Source organism: Rhea pennata, chromosome 8 (genome assembly GCF_028389875.1).
Source record: "Rhea pennata isolate bPtePen1 chromosome 8, bPtePen1.pri, whole genome shotgun sequence".
In the NCBI taxonomy this organism is placed as follows: Eukaryota; Metazoa; Chordata; class Aves; order Rheiformes; family Rheidae; genus Rhea; species Rhea pennata.
Window position 1 is genome coordinate 2,091,720 of NC_084670.1, and position 27,961 is coordinate 2,119,680.

General features: G+C 39.6%; 1 protein-coding gene across 1 annotated transcript; it reads right to left on the reverse strand.

Annotated features, from left to right (window-relative positions):
• Window positions 1-3,201: 3,201 nt before the first annotated feature.
• IL12RB2 (interleukin 12 receptor subunit beta 2) lies at window positions 3,202-26,750 on the reverse strand. Its single transcript, XM_062581863.1, has 15 exons — window positions 26,693-26,750; window positions 25,290-25,616; window positions 24,312-24,426; window positions 22,384-22,562; window positions 22,036-22,175; window positions 21,393-21,537; window positions 18,537-18,616; window positions 13,602-13,821; window positions 11,993-12,193; window positions 10,902-11,003; window positions 10,664-10,819; window positions 7,454-7,588; window positions 6,356-6,443; window positions 4,929-5,028; window positions 3,202-4,599 (listed from the first exon to the last, which is right to left on the reverse strand). Exons 1-15 carry the CDS (start codon window positions 26,748-26,750, stop codon window positions 4,102-4,104), a joined length of 2,544 nt encoding a protein of 847 aa, XP_062437847.1. The 3' UTR covers window positions 3,202-4,101.
• Window positions 26,751-27,961: the final 1,211 nt, after the last annotated feature.

Below are 27,961 nucleotides of genomic sequence, written 5' to 3' on the forward strand. Positions count from 1 at the left end.
AAAAAGGTGGCACCAGTGACATGTAGTAACGAAGCTATTTTCACTGTCTGCAAAGTTTTCAGTAACAAAGTGGCTTGTGAATGGGGTTTGTTCCTGGCAGTACAACCGCTGTGGTGGCTGCCCCTGCTGTGTTCGGCCGTGGCCAGCCGCGCGGCTGGTGTCCTCGGGCTGCTCGCAGCTCCTGCGAGGACTGAAGTCGGCCGCGTTGGAGGGATTGATGCGCTCTTGTGCGAGCTGTGTAATAGATGCAGAACTGACCGTGCTGAGGCCGCCTGAAAGGGCAGTTAGAGCATGCTGCTGTTTCCTGAGAGACAGGCATCAAGTAGGACCTCCCACTTGGGGCTTCTGTTTTTTCCTCTCATTTTTCATCAGCAATTAAGACTTCAAAATCAGGAAAGGGTGGCGTGTGTGAACTTGAATGACTACAATGCGTGTGCCGTGCCCAGGAGACTCAGTTCTGCTTTTGATTTGTGTTCAGTGTTAACAGGTAATGTTAAACACATCTCACTTTCTTGAGTGCTCTGCAGGACAGGAGGTGAGCTGGACCAGCGCTGGTGCTTGTTTGGACAGTTAAATATGAGCTAAGGCTGCTCCGTTTTGTGGGTCACAGAATCCGCTGCACTTGTATGTGAACTTACCCGTAATTACTGATCAGTACTTGAGCTGTTTGGCCTTCGCTCGTGAGACATTTCTGCAAAGGTCAACGTAATACCAAGCAAGAGGTGAGGGAGCTTTGTTTGCTTACACGTTCTTTGATGGGCGGAATGAAGGTAAATTTGATGTGAGATTGCTTTGAGTGTAATTTTTCAATTCGGAAACTTAAACCAGCACATGACCGATGCGTTCAGTTGTGTGTTGGGGTTTGCACTTAACAGACCTCAGGGCAAGTCAGCCCTGCTTCCGCCGTCTTCCCCGTGAGAAAGCAGAGCGACGGTCCGGCTGGCTGCGCTGGAGCAGCGCTCAGAGAGCTGCCACCTGTCGAGCGCGATGCTGGCGGGGCACGAGCACGGCGCAGGAGGGAAGCGTGTTGAGGCGAAATGGTTGGTGCTACTTACGTGCTTTCTCTTGCAGCGGTTCCTTTTAGTGATGGGCCACCGCGCACTTAATCAGATTTGGATGAAGACACTAAAAGGGGCTGCTGCTCTGCAGATCGCTTGTGGACCACTGGTGAAAACTGTTTTTTCGGTGGGAGTTTCTCCTCTTTCGTGCTGAGTCCATCCGTAAACAACTCCCTTGTTCCGTAACCTTGAGTGTAGAGAGGTCCTGGGCCTGTTCGGAGGCGGTAACGAGAAGATCAAGTGCTATTATGAAACGCAGTTCAATCTAAGCTTCCCGTTCCTGCGCGAGTAGGGCCTGCGTCACAGAGCCGCTGCGGAGTTCTGCGAGAGGTACTGGGCGTCCAGCAGGTGAAGTCTGCCGGCGTGGACAGCCGCGGTTGAACTGCGGGTGGGAGGGGGCAGCGCACGCCGCGTTAGCGCTTACGGAAATGTTCCCTGCCTCAGGCGAGAGTCTGCTTGGGCTTGTGCATTATTTGCGCATCTGGGAATCATTCTTTAAGGCACAGTTTCTAGCACAGATGTGTGAAGTGGATGATAAGGGTAAGTATTCTGTGAGGGACTGCTGAATTACTTGGCAGGAATTAATAAACTTCGCAGCAGCTGTGGTGTGAAAATAGCCCCTGTTACAGGTGGGGAAGGGAGTGAGTAGTGAGTGTCCTGCCCAGGGTGGAGCCCGAGCTCCCTGGGCTGGGACAGCGGAGGGGAGCAGTTGAGTCCTGCTGGTGTGCTGGGAGGCTTCTGCATGTGTTGCAGCAGGAAAGTGCTTTAAAAAAAGTTGCAGAGGAGTCGTAACACCTGCACTGTTTCAGCTTGTAACTGGTGTGCTTGTCTTAGAGCGGCTTGCCGGTAGGCGTTTATCTAGAATGTTTTTCCTGCTCATCTCCTGCAGCCCCTCCCGGAGGGGCCTTCCCTTCTGGAAGAGAACGGAGGACTTTCTGGACAGCAGCTGCACGTAGTCTGTTTTTTCCTTTGTCCCTCAGGTCCTTTCTTAGCTGTTTGGTGCAGTGCTGCGCTTTGCAGTGCCCTCACTGGCTGGTAAACTCCAGTTACTGGAACACGTCTCAGCTGCACGGTGAGGCCAAGGTCACCGACTTCGGTTTAAGTAGTGTCTGGTGGAAGTCTGACTGACAAGCTGCAGACTCGCAGCTGTTGACTTAACTGCTGAGCAGACACCTGAGCTGTTGCTGCGCAGCAAGAAGTGGGTTTGTCTCCTGTGCAGGAACACCTGTCGAGCCTAGACTAAACCTGATAGCTGAATCACTGTTGATGGTTTTGTTCTCAATACACAGAAGCAGAAGACTGGAAATCTAAGATCTGAGAAGAGAGGTTACTTGTGATCAGTTATGCTAATTAAAGTGAAGTACGCTGGGCTTATTGAGCATCCTCCCACCTCACAGAAATCCAGTAAGAAGTTGCCGTCTACTGTACGCAAGAAGCTGGTGTCAGGACTTGAATTTCTCATTCCTAAGACTGAATAATTGGAACCTTAAAACTAACATACTCAACTATTTTCATAGATTACTATAGAGACATCTCCACAATACAGGTAGATGTATAAAACTACAAACTTAATATTCTTGTACTGCTTTCACGCTTGATAGAGGGTGCTGTGTTCAGGTAAAAAACAGAAGATTGTCATACAGCATCTTGAACTTGAGAACGCAGTGTCAGTTCATGGGCCTTTTGTAGAAGATAACAGAGCTGGAACCGGAATAAAACTAGAGCAGAACAAGCCTCTAATGCAACAATTACTTTTTTTTTTTTCCTTTAAGTCAAATTGGGAAAAGCTATGGCTTTGATGTAGCAGTCTTGTGCTACCAGTATTCTTCTGTCACAGCTTTAAAAGAATACATATACAGAATTGCTGAAGTCAGGTAACAGCTTTTAATAGTCACTTTGAGACAGTAATATCTTTATGCAACTAACTTAATGGCTTATGTTACCAGCCTTGGATGGAGAACAGCGATCTGAATCCTGAGTAAAAGGAGGTAAAGAAATATTCAAGGTAAGTTCAAAATCTGAACTACCTCATCTCTAGCAGCAAAGCATATTCTTTATTTTTAAAAAATCACTTCATTCTGTGTGTAGCTGCAGCTTCGCACTTGAAATTGACTGGAAAAAATAACTGGAAACAACTTCCAGGTTTCCAAGATTTTATTTTTATATATATATACACACATACATACACACAACACACACACACACACACGTATACCAAATAAAGTCCTTTAATGTGTAACAAATACTTCAAATCTGTAATTAGAATACTTCAATAAATGATTTAAATTCTTCTCACTAGTCCATTTGGCTTGCTGTGTACCTATGCCGCCTGTTTAGTCCTGGCAAGGATTCCTTGTCCCTTTCTAATTTGAGCCATAAAAGCAGGCTCGCTTTGATCTTTTCAATCCTGCTGCAAAAATAATGAGGTTATGCATCCTTCAGTGCCTATGCTGGGCTGGAGTAATAGTGTAATTAGGGAAAACAGCCATTGCCACATACACTCAGCTGGCACTGAAGTGAATACTATCTATTGGGTTTAGAGTATGCAAGTTTAGCACCAGTTTACACAGATTATGAATACTGCACTTCTCGTGTCACGCGCAGCAGGAGTACGGACTACAAGGGTCCTGCTGGTGGTCAAATGCTGAGGCTTGACCTTAACTGAAATAAGCAGTGATTTAAATGCTATTTAGCAAGTTCTGACTTCCAGTGAAGTTCAAGCCAGTGGTGAGCCACTGTGATAGGCAGTGGGACAGAGTTGCTGAGGCAGTCCGGGAACGAAGGCAGCCTGGGAGTGAGTAATCCCGCAGAGACAGGTCACGGAGCTCTGGTGATCCGGGGTCTGCTGTCTAATTCTGCCTACCTGATCTGCGCGTACGGAGCTCCTGCACAGTGAGGGCGCGTGCGGCAGCGCTGGGAAGTTTGTGAGCTTTGCCACTCGTTCGTGACACCTACTTGCTGTATTGGCTCAGTTGAACCACATGTTGCAGTGTTTCGCTGAAGTGTGAAAGATCATGCCAGACCACTACATCACCCCCAAAACCTACCTTGTGAAGGAAGTGCAGTTTATTTTTACTGCATCTAAGGTAAGTTTCCCTCCATAGGAAAATACTGGTGTCAAAAACGAAGTTGTTGGGAAAATGGAAATTGGGTTGCAGTCAAGTTCATAGTCTTCATTAGTGTCTGCAACAGGTGATAACATGGCTGAGGGTAGATAAGTTGTATTTTCAGTAACCGGATTAGCAATGTACTCTGAAGCAGTTTGCATTTGTTCTGTAACCTCCACTGCTATCTTCTTGTACAAGTATGGAAGCTGATGCTCATACATGTCTCCATCTGTTGGGCTGGGTAAGGGCCTGTACTCACAGTCCGGTTTCTCAAAGCTGCTTTCTGGCTGCCAGTCATGATTTTCACTGCTATTAATACTGCTGAGGATGACTTTGTCTTTCTTTATGAAGGCTTCCTCTACTTCTGTTATTTCAGGCTCTTCAAAACTGCTCACATTGTGTAGAAATGGATTGGAAGGTAAACTCACCTCACCCTGGTGGAGGGGTACACATACAGCAGTGATGAATAATCATGCAGTGTCTTCTGACCCCCTTAAAATGCAAATATCTTTCAGCATAACATCTAATACTGCCAAAAATTAAACATCTCTATATTCTTGCATTTCATTTGCCCAGTAGGTACTACAATCTCTCATGATAGAAGTTTGATTAAAAAATTCAGCAGTTATCCACTACCACAAAATGTTGAATTTGCTACATTAAGGGATTACTGACTTGCATAACTTTGAGATATATACACACACACACACTTTTTTTTTTAAACTCAAGATGGTGGAATTAGAAGAAAAATAGTACAATTTACCTTTGTAGGTGAGTAGTTCCTAGCCCATGTGGCATTAGCTGGGTTGGGAATAGCTTTGCTATACCACTGAGGCACAATGACAGAAAGGAGCAAGTGTAATCTACAAATCAAACATATGTAATTAAAAGCATGAATACCCAATATCTTGCCAATATCTGCAGGTGTTAGTGAACTGGAATGTGTTGTCTGTGCATTTAACTACCAAAGAATCCCGTGTAATCATGGCTGCTGTAGTACGGACCACAGAAATACGGACTAGGTGGGCTAGGTGGGACTGCAGATCCTGCAGCAGTTAGTGGAGACACACGCTGAAGTTGCTTAGTTTTGGCTTTGATGAGACAACATAGCTATTCCTTTTTTTTATGCTTATGGCCACTAGTCTGCTTTGAGAACATACACTATTCCACTGCCTAGTTAGTGGTTTCTAGGTTTTACTCAGTTCAAGCCTTTTTGACAGATATGACTCCAAAAGATCAGTCTGAGTCTTTCAAAGCTTGATTAGTGTAGATGCCTAGACTAGATGGCACCTGCTGTATCATCCCAGATGGGCAGCAGCACTTACGCAATGAGAATACTTATATTTGGATGGTGTAAGTCTGTCCTTTTTGGGCCTCGTGCCTCCCACATCAACAGATGCAAGTAATGGGCCTAACTGACAAGCCTGCAAGTCACAAATCTCAGTAAGATTGAGTTTGCAGAAGCAGCTCGTTGCATTTCTGCTCTTAACATAGAGCACTACAATAAGTTCCCCCCCCACACACACACATACACACTGATTTTTCAGGCTCCCTCTCTCTGCTCTGCTCTCCTGCACAGGGAGAGACCCACCAGCCAGCTGATGGGACGTCAGTGGTGCTGAGGCTACGGCAGGCATGCTGACAGCCGGCTGGGCTGGGCTGGGGAGGAGGCTGCTCGAACAGGGATGAAGACAGAGATTGGCACATGTGGCAGCTGGTGAAGTGCCAAGTGAATACCAGTGCAAGTTTGTTCTAGGTGCTAATATCACCCTGGAAAGCCAGGGCAAGGTAATGCTGAGCAACTACTGATTAAGTGGAAACAAATGCTGCATAGCATCCTCTTCCTCGGGCCCTGGTGAATTCTTTTACCTGGTGTGACCAACAGCAGTGCCTGCAGGCTATGGTCTCAGGGCTTAATTTCATCCCTGGGGGAATTACCAAGGATTGTACCACTTCAAATTCATTTTAGTGGGAGTGGGATTTAGGGTCTGGATTAAAATTTCCTAATGTATATGAAATAACACATTATGCTTTAAATGTTCATATTATTACCATTCATGTAATTTGAAATCTTTATTCAGAACAATCCTCCTTCTTCCTCAAGATGTTCTAAAATAGACATTAATATGCCTTCTAACAAAGACTCTATGCTGTACTTCGAATTGGAGCATAACAGATAAAGCTACTTACGCTTTCCGTGCAGGAGGAATAGCGCAAATACAGGCTGAGAATACGAAGAAGCTGCAGGTAAGCACACCAGTAATCCAGTCTACAGCACCTGAAATCCAGAACACCTATTTCTGATCTGTTTTAACAAAGCAAACTTTTAAATACGCTAGTTCAAATCAGCCAACAGCCATGGCTTGGCTAGTGTTTGCACTCATAAAACATACCAAAACTCTCTCTTTTTTTTTTTTTTTTTTTTTTTTTGGGGGGGGGGTGTTTAAAACTTGGAATCTGGAGGTAAGTAATGATATTTAGGGAAAACAGTATTTTGTAACATAAGAATCTCTACCAGTATCTCTTGAGCTACTTAGTCTAGCCCCCCAAATATGCAATTGCTGATCTCTCTAGCATTGAACTTGACACTCGTAGAGGACATAGACCTGGGCTGATGCATGCAACAGAATGATGTTAAGCAGATAAGATCTTACAAAAACAATGAATGTTTAATAAACTGTATCAGTGACCAATGTTCTTTTCAATTAACATCTTGGCTATAATGGGCTTGCACTATCTGCTGAATATGTAACTTTCCACAAATCCACATTTTAGACTGGATTAAAAAAAAAAAAATCTGGACTGTTTTAATTTCATCATGCTCATTTCCCTGAATTCTTTCTGTAGTCCATGAGAAAGGCTTCTCAGAGGGCTAGTCAGAGAAGACAGACTCCATGCTGGGGAGAAGAATATCCTAATTTCCATAACTTGGAGGTTGAAAGACAAAACACTCTTTTCTGTTTGCATGTAGGTCAGCTCAAACCTAAATTGTTAAAACTATTGACAACAGTTTTGTTTTGCTGCATTAAATGTTAGTCTATGCCTGCAATAAACAGTTCTGCCAGCTGTAAACTACTACTACTACTCCTAACTATGCAACTAATATTTTCTTGGCAGAAAATTGGCAGCTTGAAGACAAAAGAAGGTATGTTACATTTTAAATGCAGCCAAAACTAGAGTTTTGCAGTAATTAAAGAGTAGCAGGTAAAACATTTCCAGTCTGTGGAGAACACTGGGCCAAGGGACAGAACTTCACCTAGACCCTCACCCCCACCACAGATTCATTACTTTCCAAGCAAATGAGCTCGCTGTTTCCGTGGGGGCTTTCTCCAGCAGCAGTTGACGCTGTCATCCACAGGAAATAATTCTCGCCATCTTGTAGATTTGCAATGTGAAATGAATGGGCAGTCACATTATGAATGACTAAAAGGAAGAGAGGGAGAATCAAAGGAAGCATCTAGCACACATTCTTACTGCGTTTAGCTCTAAGAAGCAGGTTTCCAAAACTTGATGCCAGATCAAGTTACCCTTATTATAATGAATACCCTTAGTGTTCTTCAACCCTGTAAGTCTTAAGCTTTGGTCTTCTCTCAGCATGTTTCCCTGTATGCTTTGTGCTCTGAACAGCTCCCCTGCATCCTGTCCTGCTTTCTCTTATGAGGCTCAGGTTATTTTTGAAAAAAAATTACTCACAGACCCATTTGAACCACTGTATTTTCTACCACTTGTCTGAGTAAAACTCTAAGTTTGTCTAAGAACTGTGGCTTCTTTTTAATTTAGAAGATGCTGCAGACAAATGAAGGGCTTATGACCAACAACGTTCCATTCCTTCGTGCACTGGTGGTGTTTTTGTCAGACTTAACACTTAGCAACTATGCTAGCTTAAAATAAAAGCTTCTGCTAGGTTAGTTTTATTAAAATTTGGACTAAGGTATGTGTGATCTAGGCCCCTTTAATCAATGTACTGCAGTTGGAGCAAAGTCCTGTGCGCTAAAAGTGCAATGACTTCTGGTCCCAGAGGCTGGCTCTGCTTTGTCTAGTACATTTGTGCAAAGCCAGGGAACTGATTTGCAAATCAATAACTACACATTGTTGTCTTGAGCCTTTAAAAAAAAAAAAAAAAAAAAAAGACTAGGGGGAGAGGGACCAGCTGTTCCAATCCAGTGGAAAATCTACTTTGTTCATGGTATTGGTATCTAGCCAACGCTCAGTGAGCGTGTAACTCCTCTCTTTCTGTACTTTTTCTCAATGAAGACTCTAATCTTGTATTTTTGGTAAATTAGCTCTATGTATCAAAACTATTCATCAAACTAAGAATACTGATCCAATTTAAGGGAACATTAGAATATTTTTTCTAAATAACACCTGTCTTATGCTATCCCTAGCACCTTTTCAACACCTCAGTTTCTTAATGCAGTCACTCTTGCATTATACCTGGGACCTAGAGAGGCACTGTTATCCTCACTTTGTAATTGAGGTCTGTCAGGAACACAGCTGTGAACTCCAGTGTCTCCTGTTATAAGATGCCCCACCCTAACTAGCCAGTTGTGCTTTTTTCTTTTGTGCTAACAAACATGTTGAAAAAAAAATGTAATGGAGGAAAAAAAAGAAAAGGTTATTTCTTGAGATAGGTGTGTTTTGCTCTTAGCATAGAAACCAAGCCTATTTACAATAAAGCAGTCCACATTGTCATGTTATAAACAATTATCTATGTGCTCTTTTTACTTTTTTCCAGGTCATATAAAGTCATGAGAATATCTTGTTTAGACACAAGGGAGATTTTTTGCTGTTGTTTAGTTAGGTTTGGGAGGTTTATTTTACATATGGGAGTGGCTTTAATTTCTTTCCTTTTCTTCCCCTTTTCCTCTACCCCACCTGCATTTTCTGACCCACTTTGGATGGATTAAAAATGTGGACTAGGAATTTCCTTGTTCCATGCTAGATGACAGTATAGTTTCTGACAGTATAGTTTCTGATTTCTTACTGCAGAGATTTTAAAAAAGTCTTTAGCCCCCCAAAATTTTGTTCCCATTGCTATAAGCGTTAAATGTAAACTGTCAAGTTTTTTTTTTTTTTTGATCCAAAACTGTAAGTAATATACATAGGTATATGTGCTAGCAGATTCTCCATCTAATTTCAGCCTTTCGCTATCACTAAAGACTAAAACCCAGAAATTCTGTGATGAACCAAAATGTCCTTATGCAGTTAGATCTGGCTTTCAATGTTAAAAAGAAAATCTCAAGAAAATACTTTTTCTTGTAGGTAACTTTTTATGCTTAATGAATACATATTGTATGTATGTTTGTGTTTGTTGTATATGGCTTTTCAAGAGGTTTCCTCTCTTACCTAATCTACCTAAAATACACATGCACACACATACAGATACGGATTTTTCTTCTCTCTCGCCTCCACCACTGTGAAGACATCTGTTATTCACTGTCTTTCTATAGTGATGTCTAAAGCTCACCTATAGTCACAATCAGTAATAAATTAGAGGAAAAAACAAACACCAAACAGGAATTTAGGGATTTGTTTGTTACCTTATAGGCACAGATTCTGAATGATGGGTGAGAAAGGCAGTATGTATAAAGAATAGATGGTTCTAAAGTAAATGAAGGGGGGAGGGAAAGAAACAGCCTTTCCCTGCACTGTTTCTATATAAAGGAAAAGATGCTTATTTAGGTAAAAGAACCTTGAGGAACTTGTTCAGAAACTGACACAGTACAGAAACAAAAACTACCTTGCTAACAAAAGGAGTACTGAATGACATGTATTACTTTAAGTAAATGCTCCTTTGCTATGATAGTGGATAATTTACCTTGTTGTGAGACCTAATTCATTGTATGGAATTGAACAGATATTACACAGGCGACTGGATAGCCTGTCCTTTGACTATGGTTGGTTGAGAAGGTAATGTTGAAGCCTAAAATGAGGTTTGTATGCTGGAACTATGAACTATCCATTAAAAACTGTCTTGCAACTCCTGAATAAAATTTGGGCAAAAATATTTTCTTGTGTGGAAGTTATATGGATGTTATAAGAGGACTTGCATGGTAGAAGCATGCATATATGGGAATGCAGTGCACACTACAGGACAAATAGAGTATGTCTGCATTTGTTGAATATAGCTTTCAGAAAGTCTGTTACTTTACTGCAATAACTTTAAAAGGTTGCATTGGTTATAATTTAAGCAAATAATTAAAAGCAAAAAAAGGTTTATATTAAAATAGAATGCTGTATTAGATTTCCCTACACTAAGTCAAAGCTTTGAAACAATTTAAACAGTGACCATCTCATCCTGTTGATGAACACTTGTAGCAGAGGGAGAACTGAATCTGAACTTTCTTGCTAAACCTCATGGTAGTTCAGGTCAGGAGTTGGCCACTGTGGTTCCTAGACTATATAGAACTTCCTCGAGTCATCTTTCTTTCCCTCTTCAGTACCATCCACACAACACACATACACATCTCACTATTCCTTTTTTAACCAGATACCTACCATGGACTTCTGGAGCTACCTTACTGTCTTTTTTTTGGAGGTATATATTGTATGCAGTAATGCAGCCCATTTGCTGATTGGCAGGGATTTCTTCCCAAGAAACCAAAATGCCATTTGTCTGTGGTGTTGAATACATCTGAGGCCCAACTGACGGTGCTATAAAACATAAGATCAACTTTTAAAGTCAAACAGTTTAAGGTGGCTTAAAAATATTTGAAAGCAAATTACTGTGATTTACCTTTTTCTCTTGAGTATCCCCTAACCGATGCCACTTGTCCAGCTCTGTCCTGATAAAGTGCAGATACAGCAATGTGATAGCACACATGATCTTTTATTTGCTCTAAATAAAAATATTAAAAGTGGATAGCTTTCTGATTAAAGTATTTACAGTCATGTAAACTATTGTAACTATGTAACGTAAACTATTTACGTTATCAAGTTCGACCTTGAGATGAAGCTTCTGATTTACTACACATCCTTCATAAAGGAGGAGTAAAAAATGCTACATGGTCTCCTATTTAGCAGCTTGGCACAAATCTAGTGCTTATTAAGAAAGTCATGTTAACTCTTCTTAAGGGTGGAATTTTTTGCTGACAAAAAAAAAAGGGGGGGGGGGGGAAGAAAGAAAGAAAAAGAATTCCCCAAAGAAAAATCTTGGATCACTTCTTATGTTCAACCAGAAGAGAAAAGTAGAGTAATAAGCAGTGTAACAGCTAAGACATGATTTGTGGCATTTTGCTATGTGGAAGATAATTTTAAAAACACAAGAGAATAACACCTTAGATCTTCCTCATAACTTCACATGAACATTCTCTTCCCAAGATCAACCCTAAGAGTTATGAAAGGCTGACAATAACCCATTCTTCTTTTCAAAATGATGGCATGAGTATGCTAGGTTAGTTAAGAAAGACTAGGTAGAGTAACACTTACTGCCTTCTAATCATAACTTAATAGCCATTTGGTATAAAGAATCATGACATGCCAGTATTGATTTAGATTAATAATAACAACTATTAGACCAGAAAAATTCTTAAGCCTTTTATCTCTTACAGTTTTTGAGGTTTATCTAGCTGTTTTTCTTCATTAGGAAGGGACTGTTTTTTGAGCGAGAGAGAGAGAGAGAGAGGCTTTCTGCTTACTGGATATAAATCTCAGTTGAGACTGACTGCTGAAGTGCAGCAATCAAATTTTTCTGCCCATTAAAAAAAGCTTTTAACTGCCATATTTTCTCAGGCTGAACTAATAAAAATTGGAATCTAACCTATTCCTTAAAAAGCTTTCAAAATAAAGGACCACTTCAGTAATATCCTCCTCCTAAGCTGTAGTTACCTGATATCACTGTAGATAGGTTGGATGCTAGAAGTTTTATCCAGTTTAGATGGGGTTTCAGGCTCTTATTTCTGTGTATATCTATCCATTCCACTATGTATCCATTGACGAATGCAGTAGATTTAATAGGAGGTTGCCAAATGACTAAGATGCTGTTATTTCCCATTGCTATAGCAGAGACATTCTGAGGTGGAGGCAAATCTTAAGCAGGAGAAAGAACAACCAAACAAAAAACACCCCATCATTACAGCTTGCCTTGCACTACCTTAACCTGAAGTGACTGTCAAATGCTATTAGTTGTCTGTATTTGACTTGGTAATTTGGTATTGGTTTTACTGTGTTTCCTCCAGTTTGGTGCTATGCAATGTATCAAAATAAAACCACAGCTGAAAGCAAGTCTTTATGTCAAGGTGATCTCTGCCTATGCTGATAGGAATAGAGCCACATTATTTTCTTGTCTTGTAGTGCAGCAGTGGGAACACTCACAACTTTGCCTCTTTACCCGAGTCATTCTCAAGCTCTGAGAAGATACTGTTGCTGCACAACCCTGCTCCTCTATTAGAGCCACAAACCTACATGGTCTCTGTAAGACCAAAACTCTTGCTTTCACAGCTAAGTCCAGGTTACATTTTCCTGCATGAGAAACGGCTGTGAAGGTCACCAATTTTCCATCTGTCATATAAAAGCACCATCATCTTTTACAACCAATTTTTCTAACAAATACAATTGAACTGTGCCCACAAAGGAGTTCTCATCTTACTTCCTCCAAACAAATAATCATACACTAGATGCATTTCTAGTGTATCAAGCCTATCACCACCTAGGCTGCCTAACAAAAGGACTCTCATAATCAATGCACTCTGCAATGCGAGCTGTGCCATCTGCCTTCAAAGGCAAGAAAGCATCTCAGTGATGTCTGATGCAGCATTGGGTAAGTAATATTTAGCAATGTGTTCTGTAAATGGTTTACTTATGACTTATGTCACACAAGGACAAGTGCAAATAGCAGACTCTATCAACAGAACCATCTGGTTACCGGGAGACTCTTCCTTCGCAGGCTAGGCTATCGGCATAGGCAATAAATGGCCAGATGAGTTCAGTTAATACTCATTAATTTTGCTGTATAGATACAACACAGAGGGCTAGTTTGTGCAACTGTGTTTCCCCTCATTGTCACCTTGTTTTCAACCATGCAGTCCCACCCTCTCTGTCTTGCATCAGAAAAATATTGCTCCCCTCCTTTTCTGTGTGTGCGGGGAGGGGAGGGCAGGGGGGCGGCGGTGGCGGGCATGATTAATTTTCTGTCAGGTCAGGTCCCTGGATGGCTTACAGTGTGGTCAAACAAGCACCCTTGTCAGCAGAAGGGCTGCAGGTAAAATTATATCAGCACTAATTTAGGACAACTTGGCATGAACCTGCATGCCTGCTCTCAACCACACATGTAACTGGATCTAAACTCCTTTCACTGCAGCTAGCTAAAGATGCATTGAGACTGACCTCAAGAAGCACAAAGTGGTAGAATCTGAGTGCTTCCATAGTACATAACCAGGAACAGTACAAAGGAGAGCTGATACTATTGCTAGTCGTCACACCCAGGGAAATTCCTTACCCTTAATGCCCAGCTCAGTCATAATGGATGCAGGAGGGGAGCTGCCCTTTGAGTTATCAGCAGTGATTGTTATGTTGTAGTCCATCTTTGGTGTGACTCTGGTGTAGCTGGTTTGCATGGTAACATTTGTTTCTATTGCTTCAGGACTCCTGTGGTTTAGTGCTTTAAAGGTCACTGTGTACTGCAGGATTTTTCCTCTTGCTTCTGACTTGCTCAAGGCCTGCAAAGAAAATGTGCTTATTACTTTTTCTTTTTTTCCTGACAAGATAAAAGACTGGTTGAGACAGAAAACAAACCAAAACAAAACAAAACATTAACAGTACATTGCAGAAAACTGATTGATTGAACCTAGTGTATCCTGAGAGGCTGCCTGGGGGAAAGACATTAGTTTAGCTTCCTGAAAACTCTGCATGTGTTGAGACACCTAGCTGTTCACAGAAGATTTGCTGTCTCTCTGCACAGTGAACACAAAATGGCCTATGCATAGTGCAGCTCACATATAATGAATTTAAACTAAGCAGTAAAAGACATTCTACAGCCACTAATGAAGTGACTGGTTTATTCACATAATACACATAATACACATAATAATCATAAATTATTTCATCTGCTTATAAATTTGCTTACTACCAAAAAAAAGGGTTTTTTTTTTTGTTACACATAAACTCTCCTGAATAAAGCTTTAAAAAGCACACACTCATTTTAGACTGCAGTTTGTCCATTCAAGGTGTTATTCCCAACCAAATGATAATCATGAAGTCTTTTCCGCATGAGACCATGAACTGAAGCAGGCCCTAATTTCAGAACCTTCTGTGAGGCTTGATATTTACTGGCAATATTGAGTCAACACATTTTAATTCCTTTCCAGAAAGGGGTTTAATCCAAAGTCGTATTTCATTCTTTCCCAGGAGCTGGTGATCATAATCAGAACGTCAGAAAGATCACATCACTTGCTACATGCTCTGTCACCCTGCTGCCCTATGGCTTACTACTAGTAGTCCTTCAAAAAAAGAGTTCCGGATCCGTTTATCTGGAACTCTTCAACTCTTCTGTTTTGTGGCAGATGATGAGTTCACAGCATCACCCTAATTCAGATGCTCAAGCTACTGGATTTAAGTGAACAGCTTTCACTTGAAGGTAATTTTTTTCTTCTTCCTTTTTTGTTCTAATAATAAAGAAGCTATTTATAGTGACAGTGTTACTTGCTGGAAGATAACATGTACCAGCTAATGTTCTTTGGTAACAAATTATCAATTTTTACTTTTTTTCTCTTCTAAAAGCTGGAAGAAAAACAGCAGTGCTATAGGAATTGCTTCCTCATTTCTTGAGACTGCTTTTTCTGAAATATATTGTTTTAAACTAGAAATCAGGCAGACAAGTACAGCCAATGCATTTTAAAGGTAGCACAGTTTCCCATCACTCACTGGAGAACATTATTACATAAATGAACAGGTACTTTTATGACTAAAAACATCACCTGCTTTTTCTGAAGAAACTGGCTTTATTAGCTAGTGTCTTGGCTGCAGTTTCTGCTTTTGCAGACCTTGCTGCCCTGATCTGTTCTTTCCATTTCCAAGCCTGGCTGCAGTTTCCTGCCTGCTCCTCTCGTGGGGATTCCTTGGCACCTGGCCACAGTCTTCCCCAGCTCTCATCTTTTGGCAGGTCAGCCCATCACCCACTCCTCTCCAGACTGTAACACAATAGCATGCTACCCAACACTTCGCTGCGCGCATCTCAAGATATTTCCCATTTCGTATGTCTAGTGTTTGGCTGCTTAACCTCATTCACAGGTATCAGTCATGACTCTTACACAAAACAGAGACCATTGAAATCTCTCCCATACTGAATTTTTTAGTGCCTGTATCTATGTAATGCTGGGTTATCTTCAGATCTGGTTACTGTTTTTGTTTGCCTTCAAGCAAAACTGTAACTGAAATGAGTTATTTCCCTACTGGGAGTGACAAGAGCATCCATTACCTGAGATTCTCTCTTAAGGTTACATACCTTTCTTTTAAATTCTTATTTATTTTTCCTGTTCAGTTCAGTTTAGTGAAGCTCCTCTGCTGCTGAATTGCTCATCTTCCAACCAGCAAAGCAGCTGGTGACAGTGAAACATACCCATTCCTTTCTCCTCAGATTCAAGCCACACTTTTCACAGGGGGCAAAAACCATTAACTGCACAACCGGATTTGTGAAAATGAGCAAGTTTTGATTCTGGTAAAATCCAAATTTTTAATAAAAAGAAAATGAAATAAGAAATTGGTTTAATTCTACAACTTACAATACACTTTTCTTTGAAAAGTTCTTAATCTACACTGTCACACATAACACCTACAGCTGTTTTTTCCACTCTGGGTCTCTGAAAGCACACTTTGTACTATCAATTTCACGGTTTCCTCTACACAGAGAATTTACTTTGTTTGGTTGTTCTTTTTTTTCAATAATGAAACAAAAAAAAAAAAAAAGAAAGAAAAAGGGGGAAAAAACACTTTTAAAATAGGAAAATGTTTGCAGTTTTACAATTGCTTTGGCAGTGACTTAGGACAAAAGCAGCACCTGAAATTACTCTGAAAATCTTCTGGAACTATGCTGAAACTAAACTTTCAATATTTATTCATTTATTTATGTGAAAATATGAAAACATACAATGGTTGTACATTGTACTAAGTCTGTGTCTTTTGCTTTGTACCTATTGTAAAAACTATAAAAATAAAGTGTCATAACCATTTTATGAATGACACCACAGGAAATCTGCTTAGATAAAGAAAGTGTTGTCAACTCTCTATTGTGAGTTTAATATCTTAAAGCCACAACTGATGGAGTCAAATAATTACATAAGAATTTCTGCTTTCACTTATAGTCTGGTGTTAATTGTTGTGGAGAAAAGATCTAACTTTAATTGAGAGGTTAACTGGAAATTGAAAACCCGAAGTCACAGATAATTATGCTTAAAAATAAAAATTTTGGAAAACAAAACAAAACAAACAAACAAACAAACAAAAAAAACAGCAAAACAACCTATGATCTGAAGATTCTTCTTAAGGCCTCTGAGTGCAGAATAGGTAATAATAGAGAAACTCTCCTAGCACGTAGGATAACACTGTCTGTATGTATCAGTTCCATAGAAAGGATGCAACAAAGTCACATTTTTATTTACAGCTGGTTTTCTTGCTTCCTTCTGCCATGACTCAATCTGTTACTGTATCACTGCTATACCTGAGTTCAGAATCTAGGGTATAGGGTGGGAGTGATGTCACTTAAGGCTCCTTGCTGTCTAAAGACATACTTCTATTGTGAAAGTTATAAAAGAGCGTAAGCCTTTTCCTCTAAATTGTATAATAATGTGCATTTTTTAATCTACAGGTTAACTGGATTTAGAGCTGAAAGCTCTAAATCTTTGAAGCTACTACCCCTGTGAGGCACCACCATTTCAATACAAGGTTTTTGTCTTTAGCTTTCAGGAGGCTCTCTTCAACAGACCCAAACACAACCTACTGTTTTCCTGCTCCAACCTGGTCCAGCTTCAGCTCTGCAGCTTTATTATTAGCAAACTCTTTTGCATGTGGCTTGCCCACCGCCTGTTTCACACCAGTACCAGAAAAACAAACTCTTCCTGGTACTGCACTATGACAAAGAGATTTAATGGTCCATCAATAAAGCAGTAACATAGACTGCAGTATTGGTTGCCCAAACTTTTTTTTTTTTTTTTTTTTTCTTCCCCAGAGTTTGGTCAGTCATCTTTAAGGGCTATTACAATAAATCACTCCTATTTCCTCATTCTGCACTACTCACATGTCTTCATGCAAGAGCAAAAACAAACATCTCCAAAGGAGTTCATATTTCAAAATCATATTCATAAGCTATGTGCACACGGAGAACAGAGGGCACGCTATCCCCCTTTCCTCTTGTATTTTCTGTCCATACAGTGTTTCTGTATGGCAACCAGTGCAAAGAATCACAGAATCAGTAGGGTTGGCAGGGACCTCTGGAGATCATCTAGTCCAACCTCCCTGCTCAGCACGGTCACCTAGAGCATGGTAGACAGGGTTGCATCCAGGCGGGCCTTGAAGATCTCCAGAGAAGGAGACTCCACAACCTCTCTGGGCAGCCTGTTCCAGTGCTCCGTCACTCTCACAGGGAAGAAATTCCCCCTCACGTTCAGGCGGAACTTCCTGTGCTTCAATTTCTGCCCATTGCCTCTTGTCCTAGCACTGGGCACCACTGAAAAGAGTCTGGCCCCTCCTCCTGCCACCCTTCCTGAAGGGTTTCCCGTGCATTGATAAGATCCCTCCCGCAGTCTTCTCTACCCCAGGCTAAAGAGGCCCAGCTCTCACTGCCATTCCTCATAGGGCAGATGCTCCAGCCCTAATTACTTAAGAATTTCTGTTTTCACTTATTGTCTAGTGCTCATTTTTGTGGAGAAAAGATGTAACTTTAATTGAGAGGTTAACTATAGCTTGAAAACCCAGGGAATGAGAAGAGGAAGATATTAATTGGAAAACAATTTGAAAACTTATCTATACCTTTACATATATTATCAGGGATGCAGGTCATGGTGTGGAAAGGGAGAAAGGAATTTGTATTTTTGAGAGAAAGGTGGCAACTCTGAGTTGTGTTACTTCCACTTTGTCCATCAAATGTAATCCTCTGTTCACTGAGAAGATATGCTGGGAGTATGGCATACTTCCAATATGACAGAAAGTTTTGGGAACTTTTAAAAGAAAATTCTAGAGAGGAAAGATTTGATGAGTTTAGCATCGTGAGGAAAGTCTTGGGTAAAGGATTCTCCTGTGTCTCTGGACAAAACAGTGATAAAAGCCCTGTGCTGTCTTTGGTGCTTTTCTACAAACATATAAAATACAGTTCCCCTCTAAACTACTGCAAACTACTGCAAACTACTACTGCATTTGCTTAGGTTTTACTTTAATGACTTACCTTCCAAAAAAGAGAAATGTTCTGCATTTGTGAGTCCATATCCTGCTTTTTGTACCAGACATTTAAGAGCTGGGCAGGCACTGGGAAAGAAAAAAAGGTGAGCAGAATTAATGAGTTTATTCTGAAACAAATAAAGTATTTTGAATATAGTGAAGGATTAAAAATCCTGAGAAAATTAAGATTTAAAATGTCTCTGAAATAGTTTAATGCACAGTGTAGAGACTTTACAGTACTGTTTTGTAATTTAAGTTTATATATACTATTATGGTTAATTTTCAGCTCAGTGATGACTGCCCATACAACTGGGTAATCAAAAAGAGAACAAAACATAAAAACAGGACAGGATTATACTCTGCCATTGACTTTATTCTGCACTCAGTAATCAGTATGATTTCCAAAGAAGCCTATAAACCCATGTGACAGGATTAACTCCAATCGTGTAAAAATTGGAGCTAATTAAGGTCTTGGGGAGGAACGGTAGTTGACCACACCAGTCCTGAAGCAACAGACAGTACCCGCCCATTGCTAACAGGTCTAGGTCATAAATACCTTTAACAGCTATTTGGACAGGACCTTCTCATAGGTATTTTTAAAATCCACGTTCTTTCCAAGATTCTCCTTATATTCATGGAGTTAATATTTAACACTCAGAAAGCCAAGAGTATCAAAATCTGCTGCTGATTTGAGGAAGATGCTTCCTGAAAAGCCTTAATGTTTTAGACTGTTTGAAACTCACTGAACTCTACAACTTTGAATAAACTTTCTAAAATAACACTAAAGTAAACTTTGGACTGCAAAAACTGGTAAAAAATGTGCTCAAATAGTTCAGTATCAGATAGAGATACATAGATAGAGAGTCAATGTGACAGAAGATACTAAAGCTTGGTTCTTCAAGGTCTCTGAAGAAAATAATAAACTCACCAAATTCAAATGATAATTGTTACTAGTAACCTAAACAGCTAGTAGCTGCTGCCCAACCATGACTAGAAAGGGATAAGGGCTGTTCGCTAAATTTAAAGATAGAGGAAATTCTCAAAGCAATGTTAAGAACTTTCTCCTGTATCAACTGTAAATAGTGAATGGAATAAAACCCCAAAAGTAAGACCCACAGAAAAAAAAAACTCAAAAAATTAAATATAGTCACAGTGAGGGAGGAAGGGGCAAGCTCAAAACAGCCAAAAAGAAGAAGAAGGAAAAAAAAAAACCCAACTCAAATTGCATCTGTTGAATTCCAGCACAAATTTTAGAGTTCATTTCACATGTGAATCACACAAATTACTGGGGGGGGGGGGGGACAACAAAAAGTCACACTCATTTTACACCAGAGCTTGCATAGAGCAAGTTTTGTTGCAGGTCAGGCCTACAGAAACACAAAAAGCAGTATCTTATTAAAAAGATATAATCCTGAATTTGCTAAAGGCGAAACTCATGTGTAGAACTTCAGCTACTTTAAAGACGATCGACCGTTGTGTACCTAGAATTTTTCATATGCAACCTCACCTTGCTCTCATATAACCTGAGGGCAGAAAATACTCCTAGATTAGCTGAAAAGATTCTTTACACTATTGGCTTGTGAAAAGGGGTGATGACCACAAATACCATAGCAACCCAGAGTACATCAAAAAGGTTAAGAAAACTGTTGAGAGGAAGATGGGGGAGGGAAGAAAATGTTCACACCTTCTGCATCAATCAATGCTTTTAACAGAAACTGATGCTGTCAGTAGTGGTAAATAACATGAGTAATAACAGAAGGAGCCTGCAGATCTTATAGTAATTCACAAAAAAGAGCAAGGAAAGCTAAGTACAAGATGAAAGGCAGGGATGCCAAAGAAGCCAACACATCTTTGTTGAAACACAAACTTCTGAGAAGCTTTCTTCTTTCACAAGAACTGAAAGTTTTGCAGCCTGTGATTTCATACAGCTCACTGTGAAGTCAAGCAAGCAGATATGCAAGCCTATAACAAACCTTAGCCATCTAATATCAGAACTGGTACAGACTAATATATTTGTCCTCATGTTCATGCTATGTGTTCCCTGGAATCTGCTCTGTATTTCTACAACGTAGAAATACTACATGCTCAACTTCTACTTTGAGATGGGACTGGTCTCTGGAATATGTGAACATGTTCTGCTCTGTTAAAGTACCCAAATCTCCAAATCGCCAGTGTTTTGTGGAAGGGGCCACAATTGGGAATTCTCTGACTGAAATGTTTTTCTACTTGGAAAAAAGATGACTTGCCGAAAAACAAACTTTCATTAAAATTTGTCAACCACAATAGAACCGAGGGAACCCAGGCAATTTTCTGGCTTGTTCATTTGACTTCTCAGCAAATTGTCTGGTGAGCTCAAGAATCCAGAGTGTGCTTCCCCAGCTTGAGGTTCGTTAGCAGCAGAGGTTCACAAGGCAGACTTGCACAAGGGATTGCTGCAGTAATTCAGTAAAACGCTTAGATGTGAACCAATGCAAAATAATTTTCTTATCCCAGCTAAAACGATAGGCTTTCTCTGACTTTTACAGATGCATGGCAGTGTGGTAGGCTGCTATGGCTCCATGCAATACGGAAAAAAATTCTCCAGCTTTCAACAATGTCAGAAGAATATATTATTCAGACCTTCGTCAATTGTTTCTCAAAATTACTGTTTTGTAAGAAACCTGAATATATTTTTTAATCATTAAAAAAGAATTCTGTTACAGAAATGAAAGTTTACATCCCTGTTGACTCTGCTTCTGGGATTTTTAGAAAGTTCTAACCAGGAGGTAAAACCGCATAGCATTCTGAATTCATTAGTCAAAATCTATCCTTCTAAGTAAAGTTCAGATTCAGGCTTAGTATAACAGATCACATGTTTTATTACCTGCTTCTGGAGTCTGAGTTTGAAAAGTTCTCCAGTTACTCCACAGTCCTTTCTCAGGGTGAATTTTACAGCTAACTTGGAATTCATATTCTGTGTAAGGCTCCAGACCATAAAGATTGTATTTTTCAGTATTTAAACTTTCAACCTTTAATGAAGATAAAGGACATATAACACTAAACTTGCAAGGAAATACAGGTTGAAGGTAGTGATAATCTGAATTATTAATGCCCGTATAAAGTCCAAAATAGGAAACTGATAGTTTATTAAAACAAAACACCCACCTGTACTCCTGAAAAACAATGAGAAGAAATTATCATATTTCAATAAAGGACTGCTTCAAACCTAACCTCGGATTTCTCAGTGTGTCATACAGACATTAGACACAAGGGAAAACATTCATGCACACAGTTCCTTACAAGGTCAGGGTTTTGCTTTCATTCCATTTTAGAACAATGGTAGAGTTTTTGAATGATAGTTTTTCTTACATATGATGCCAGAGAACAGAGAGCCTAATTTGAACAAACCAAATCTAGTAAAAAGAGAATGAACTCAAAATGGTAGTACTAAAATCTAAGCAACCTCCAAGGATCACAACTTTTGATCACATCACAACATTTATTTTTCAAAAAAAAAAAATGATTACCATATTCCATGTGTAACTGTTAAGTGAACGATATCTTAGTCTAAAGTGCTGTGCTTGTGCTTCATCACGCCAAAAAACTGTGCAGTTTGTTGCAGAAGAATTCTCAAATTTCACTAAAAACTTAGGAGGATGTGGTTTCACTGGCAGCAAAAACACAAATAAGAAACCAGCACTTAGACATGCATCTTAATTAGAAATGTAGGATTAAATAGAACACTAGAATAACAAGCTTATTAGACTGGTAGGTACTTTTTCTGACAGGTTTAAATTAAAATACAGTGCTTAAATTGTTTTCATTTCTTTCTACATATCTAGGACTAATTGAAAGGAGGTAAGTAATGTATTTACCTATGTCTATTAACATGAACATGAGCGGCTGTGAAAAAGCGTTTCCTAGTTCATTGGAGGCAGCAACCACAACTGTGTAAGTGGAATCAAAATTCAACTTCGTGCTCAGAACCAGTGAGCCAAATTTATTATTCACATTTTCTTCTAAAAAATATAACATATCAGTGCCATTTGATAGCCTAGAATAGAAGGAAAACTCTTGGTTAACACTTTTCTGTATATTGTAAGAGCTAGATTCCCCAGATGTGCAGAGGCATCTGATCTCCATAAAACTATTTGTCTGTATCTGTTGAGACTCTGACTCTTTCAATAACTTGCAGGAAAAATACCTTTCAAGTGAAGAAACATTCTACTGAAAATGAGGTAATCTGCCCCTTCAAATTCAGATGAAAGATCTACTTTCAGGGAAAGATCAGCTTTCAAGATAGCTGAGGTACAGTGTTTATAGTAAATATCCCTCTGTGCTAAACGGATAGCAAAGGTGTTATACTGCTTTTTGATTTTAACAGCAGACAAAAGAAATACTTCTGGATTTCCACTAAGCTGCAAACATGTGAGTAGGTTCTTTTTGACAGTATAATAGGTATTTGGTATTTCCTTATATCTGAGCATAAATGTTGGCATCCAAGAATCTGGGGTGGTGAAGAGCTTTTTTTTCTTTTCTTTCTTTCTTTTTTTTTCTTTTTCTTTTCTTTTTTTTTTTTTTTTTTTTTTGCATAAATTAGTGGTATAAATACTTAATGTATTTGCAATCTAATGGTCAGATGGCTTAACTTCAAACATGACTTTTATTTCAATCTGTCATTCATCCCATTTCATGGGATAACTTGCTTAGCCTCTGTGTACTCTCTTCACTTGAATCAGAGATGATTATTTATATCACATTGATTCAGGCTGACTTTTTGTATTTTGTAAAATACTTAAGATAATTTACCAGCAATCCCTGCTATACATCTATGTATCGTTTTAACATTTAAAGGACTCATTATCCACACGCTTTACTACTCTTCCGCAAGATAACTTGAAATTCTCCTGCTTTAAGAGCTGTGACAGGTTTCTATGAACTGCTACTACTTTGGCCAAGGAAGCAAGTAATCATGAGCCTAGCAAAAGGAATGGTCTACATACAACATCTCTGGTAAACTGGAAGTAGTTCAATCTGCCCAGCTGTTTTCAAATGGCAAAATTCATTCATTATATCTATATGTTTGCTTGAGTGGAGTGGTTTTTTTTTTTTTTTTTTTTTTTTTTTTGGTAAGGTTCCTGACATCTCCTACTCAACGATTCCCTAAATTACTGTTCTCATCAAAAGGTCTCCTAGTGCTACCCCAACAGGCTATATAACATCTTTCCTCCATCCTCACAGTTTGTGGCAGATATCTTCATGATCTGTTTCAGTTTAGCACAATGAGAGGGAACAATGTTGGTTCTTGAACAAAGCAACAATAATACGTTTCCAAGCAATTGTCGTTCTCCATCTCCTTAGCTAAACTCTGAGACAGAGTGAAAAGCTCACACTCTAGGTTTTCTGGCAAAGGTATTGCTGATCACAGAATAACTCAATAGAGAAGATTCGCCACAGGGAAAACAGTAGGTTTAACCAGTCATGTTAAGACCAGTTCCAGTATTAAACTTCCATTTCCAAAAGAGGAGACATGTCCTGGTATACTGTCGTTAATTGCTTAATCCAGAAATAACTGAATTACTGCTGTGCAGCATACACAAATGTAAACAGAAATATCTTTTTAACAGGTATAATTGGCTTTTGTGATCATAGGAGCCTTGGACTGACTTATTCATAAACCTACTGAATCTTTTATGTGCTTTGATAAAAAGAAAGAGTAAATCTGTAATAAACAGAGTAAAAATAAAAAACCTCTAAGATACAATTATAAGTATTAAAGAACCTATATCCATTTGTTACTTACTGTATTACATATGTAGTGTTTATGTATGTAAATCTTCCTTTATTCCAAGTGCAGGTAGGATTACTATCTGTCCCATACTGTATACATGATACATTCTTTGGCTGATCTGGAGGATCTTAAACAGAGATTCTTGTCAGTTTTTTCCTTAGAAATGTCAATGGAGAAATACTAACAAATGTTGGATTTTTTTTGAGGAGTTCATAGACAAGTAGCTGCAAAAAAATCAAGCTGACAATTTTTAAACGCAAAAACAGTTAAGTCTATGATCTCTGCAATCTGTTGAGACCTCTAACCTTCGTGCAAAACCTAAGTCACTACACACAGTTGTTAAATGAATACAAGTGCTTAAGAGCCATCATGACTAAGCACCACAAGTTTTGCTTGAAGCAATAACATGATTTCTTAAAAAGAGAAGCCTGTCTTCCACTGATACAGAAGGTGACTACTGAAGCAGCATCAGTTTGTCTATTTCTAGAAGAAAACTTGAGATTTCCTTGCAAGTTCCCTGTAGTCTGCAGATATGGGTTTCAAGGGTGGAACACGAGAATCTTGTATTTGCTCCAACAAGTGGTTTTATTTAGCATTTTTTGATTTAGCAATGACTTGGATTCCTCCTCTCACTACTGTGGAGTAAGCTGGGTAACACAATCACTGTGTACAAACTAACACATTAACTTTTTCAAAGGTTGGATGATGATACACGGTGGGTACAAAGGGAAAGATACAGATGTATGTAGAATCACCCCCAGAGAAGGAAATTATGCAAATATGGTTCACCCTGACCATCCATGTGGGTGGCTGGGAATCAGAGGAGATCACTTACAGTGTTGCAATTTCAGCCTGCAATATCTTATACAAAAAAACCCAATAAACATAGCACCTTTCTTGAGAAAGGCCATCCAATACCAGTTTCTAATGTATGTCCCAGGGGTACCGAAGAAAATGGGTAAGAATAAAGAATAATGAAATTGTCCTTACTTCCAGATTCTATATCAATTCCACAGATGAGTTTTTTCTTGTATTCACAAACTACTTTGCAAGTAAACATGAGTTTGCCGTAGGTATGGACTAGAAATTTGGTGCTTACTGAACTGCCATAATTGCTACTTAATTCAGAACTGTTAAAGAAAACAGCTATCTTGCACTGTTCATTCTGTTTTGGTTGTTTTAGCTGGCATGAGAGGATAATATTCGTTCCAGGTTGGACATGAGAAGCAGTGTTAGCAGTCATATTTCCTTTATCGCATATTTCTGCAACACCATGGGGAAGTTTGCTAGCAGTCACGTTTCCTTTACCACATGCTTCTGCAACAGAATGGGAAAACAAATCTTTAAAAAGAATATATAATTTATCTTGTAAAATATACTACACTCTGTGAAGAGAGTCTTCACAAATTTAGAATGCAAGAATTCCTGTCTCTGCACTGTTACTCATAGTATACTGCTTTGCCACAATTTTCACCAGTCCAATTAACCAGAGATCAGAAGCCAAAGTCTAGCTACCAGTCCTTATATTAAAGAGACACAACCTAAGGCAAAATCTGTCTGAAAGACTCTTACTTTGTTTTTGTTTAAAGACATATCTACATTCCAGTAAAACAGTAGCAGACATGTCTCTACTGAAGAAACCAGTCAAATTTTCTTTGATTTCACTAGAAAATTCCTTTTGTATATTTTCTTTTCAAGATTCCACAGCACATAAAAGGCTGGGCAGTCAACATTGAACTCAGCGTACAAGAATATGTGTTTGATGGCAGACTCTGAGACACTTACACTGTGGATAAAGTAAAATGACGGAGCACCATTTCTATCTACTTTTGAATTTTGAAAATCTCTGTGGAAATAAATCATAGATATGTTTTCTCCTGTAACCAACAGCACACTTCTACTTTGAATTAAAAAAGACAAAAAATTAACTTAATAGCAATTATTTGTTATATACTACCCTAAATACACAAATGGAACTGACTCGCAGGGTATACGTTTCTGCAATGTATAACTGGCAAGAGATGCCAGTGCCTGAGTGCACTTGCCTCTTCTATCAAAAACCGAGTCTATATTCCTCCTCCACTGAAGGCATTTACAGCTGTGCAATAAGGGGGTAAAATGCTGTCAAATCAGAATATTGTCTATACTTCCTACCACAAACAGTTATAAATAACAAAATACATTGTCATGAACAATGGGAAGTCACTCAACAGCAGCAGTGGATCAAACAGTTCTTGAGAGAATTACAACATAAACCTAATCGAGTATCCAATTTTGCTTTCTCCGTTAAGAAAGATTCTTACTCATGCACCACACAAAAGCTGAAAGAAAAACTCCTGACCTGAGAGCGTCTTTTAAGTGATAATTTCTATGTAGAAAAAAGAAATCCTTACCTGCTGTGAAGTGCACCAAAAACCAAACTGTAGAAGGCACAAGCCATGCAAACAACATTTTGCTCTCTTAGAGAAATGAATGCCTTTTACCAGTCCCTGAAAGTGGAAAGATCATTTAAAAACTTTTGTACTCTACTATTTTACAATTCCAGAAAATCCAAATGTTTATTTTGTGAATCCTTTCTAATTAACTTTCCCTCCTAACACCGCTAAATTGTGACTCAAACACATGGTGCTAAGCAGCAGTTGATTTTTAGGTTGGTTATCCCTACAGACAGGCACAATAGCTAGAGGAATGTGGGAATTATGTGTACTTTAAAAGTATATGCTTTAAAAAACAGACATCATTTGCTCCCTTCCCTCCCAAAGACCCACTGAAAGCCCAGAACTGAAAAGCACACTGCAAAGAACAAGGACAAATTGTAAATACCTCATGTGTAAAGGAGTAAGATTTTCTGCATTCATTTCTGCTCTTACACTTCTTGCCTTGCACGTGTGCACAAAAGTGGTCAGAATCTAAAATTTAAAGGTAAACTTCTCCAGCTCTTTGTAGCTGTGTAACAGCTAAAATTTAGTAGAACTTTTAGCAGAAAGAACACACCACGCAAAGGAAGTCTGAACACTCTACTCCATATGTAAAGCGGCAGTTTTCAAGTTTCTTAATTCTCTCCCCTTCTGTCCCCCCACGCCGGGGATTCTCATGTACATACATGCACATGACACCTCCTCACCTTCCACTCTCTGCAGCTTCTCAGGGGATAACAACATGTACTATTTCTCTCCAAGATATGTTTGCGCATCCCAGACTCCAGCACAGACGCCACTCTCCCGTCTCCCCCGCAGCATTTGCAGCTCGCCTTGCCTCATATCCCCTACCTACTCAGAGCTACCTTGTGTCCTCTGTATGCAGCCAGGCACAGCGCTCGCTGGCAAGCTGGGGTTTCTGGTCATGTCACAACCAGTCAACCAACTCAGAGGCGGCATATATCCTCCCAGCCTCTTTTACAGTCTTTTGTGCCATCTTCTTCCTTCCTTGTCACCCCAAAGCAAATGTAGTCTCCACAGAGCTGTACAAAATGAGAGCTGTTTCACAGGGGAATGAGAGGGAGGGAGAAGAGGTAAAAGGGAAGGGGAAGAAACTGGGTGGAATTTCCTGGGGCTTCCTACAGCCCCAATTTAGGACACTTTCCTCACCTTTTGCAGGGGGACTTCCCCCATCTCCCCAGTGGCAAACTGCTGTGTCACTCATTTGCACTGGGCAGCCTAATG

Coding starts and splice junctions, on each gene's coding strand:
- IL12RB2 (XM_062581863.1), bottom strand. CDS start 26,750: ATGTTGTTTGCATGGCTTGTGCCTTCTACAGTTTGGTTTTTGGTGCAC. Junction 22,176..22,383: donor GTTCATGTTAATAGACATAG/GTAAATACATTA, acceptor TTTTGCTGCCAG/TGAAACCACATCCTCCTAAG. Junction 18,617..21,392: donor AACTCAGACTCCAGAAGCAG/GTAATAAAACAT, acceptor TTTCTTTCCCAG/TGCCTGCCCAGCTCTTAAAT.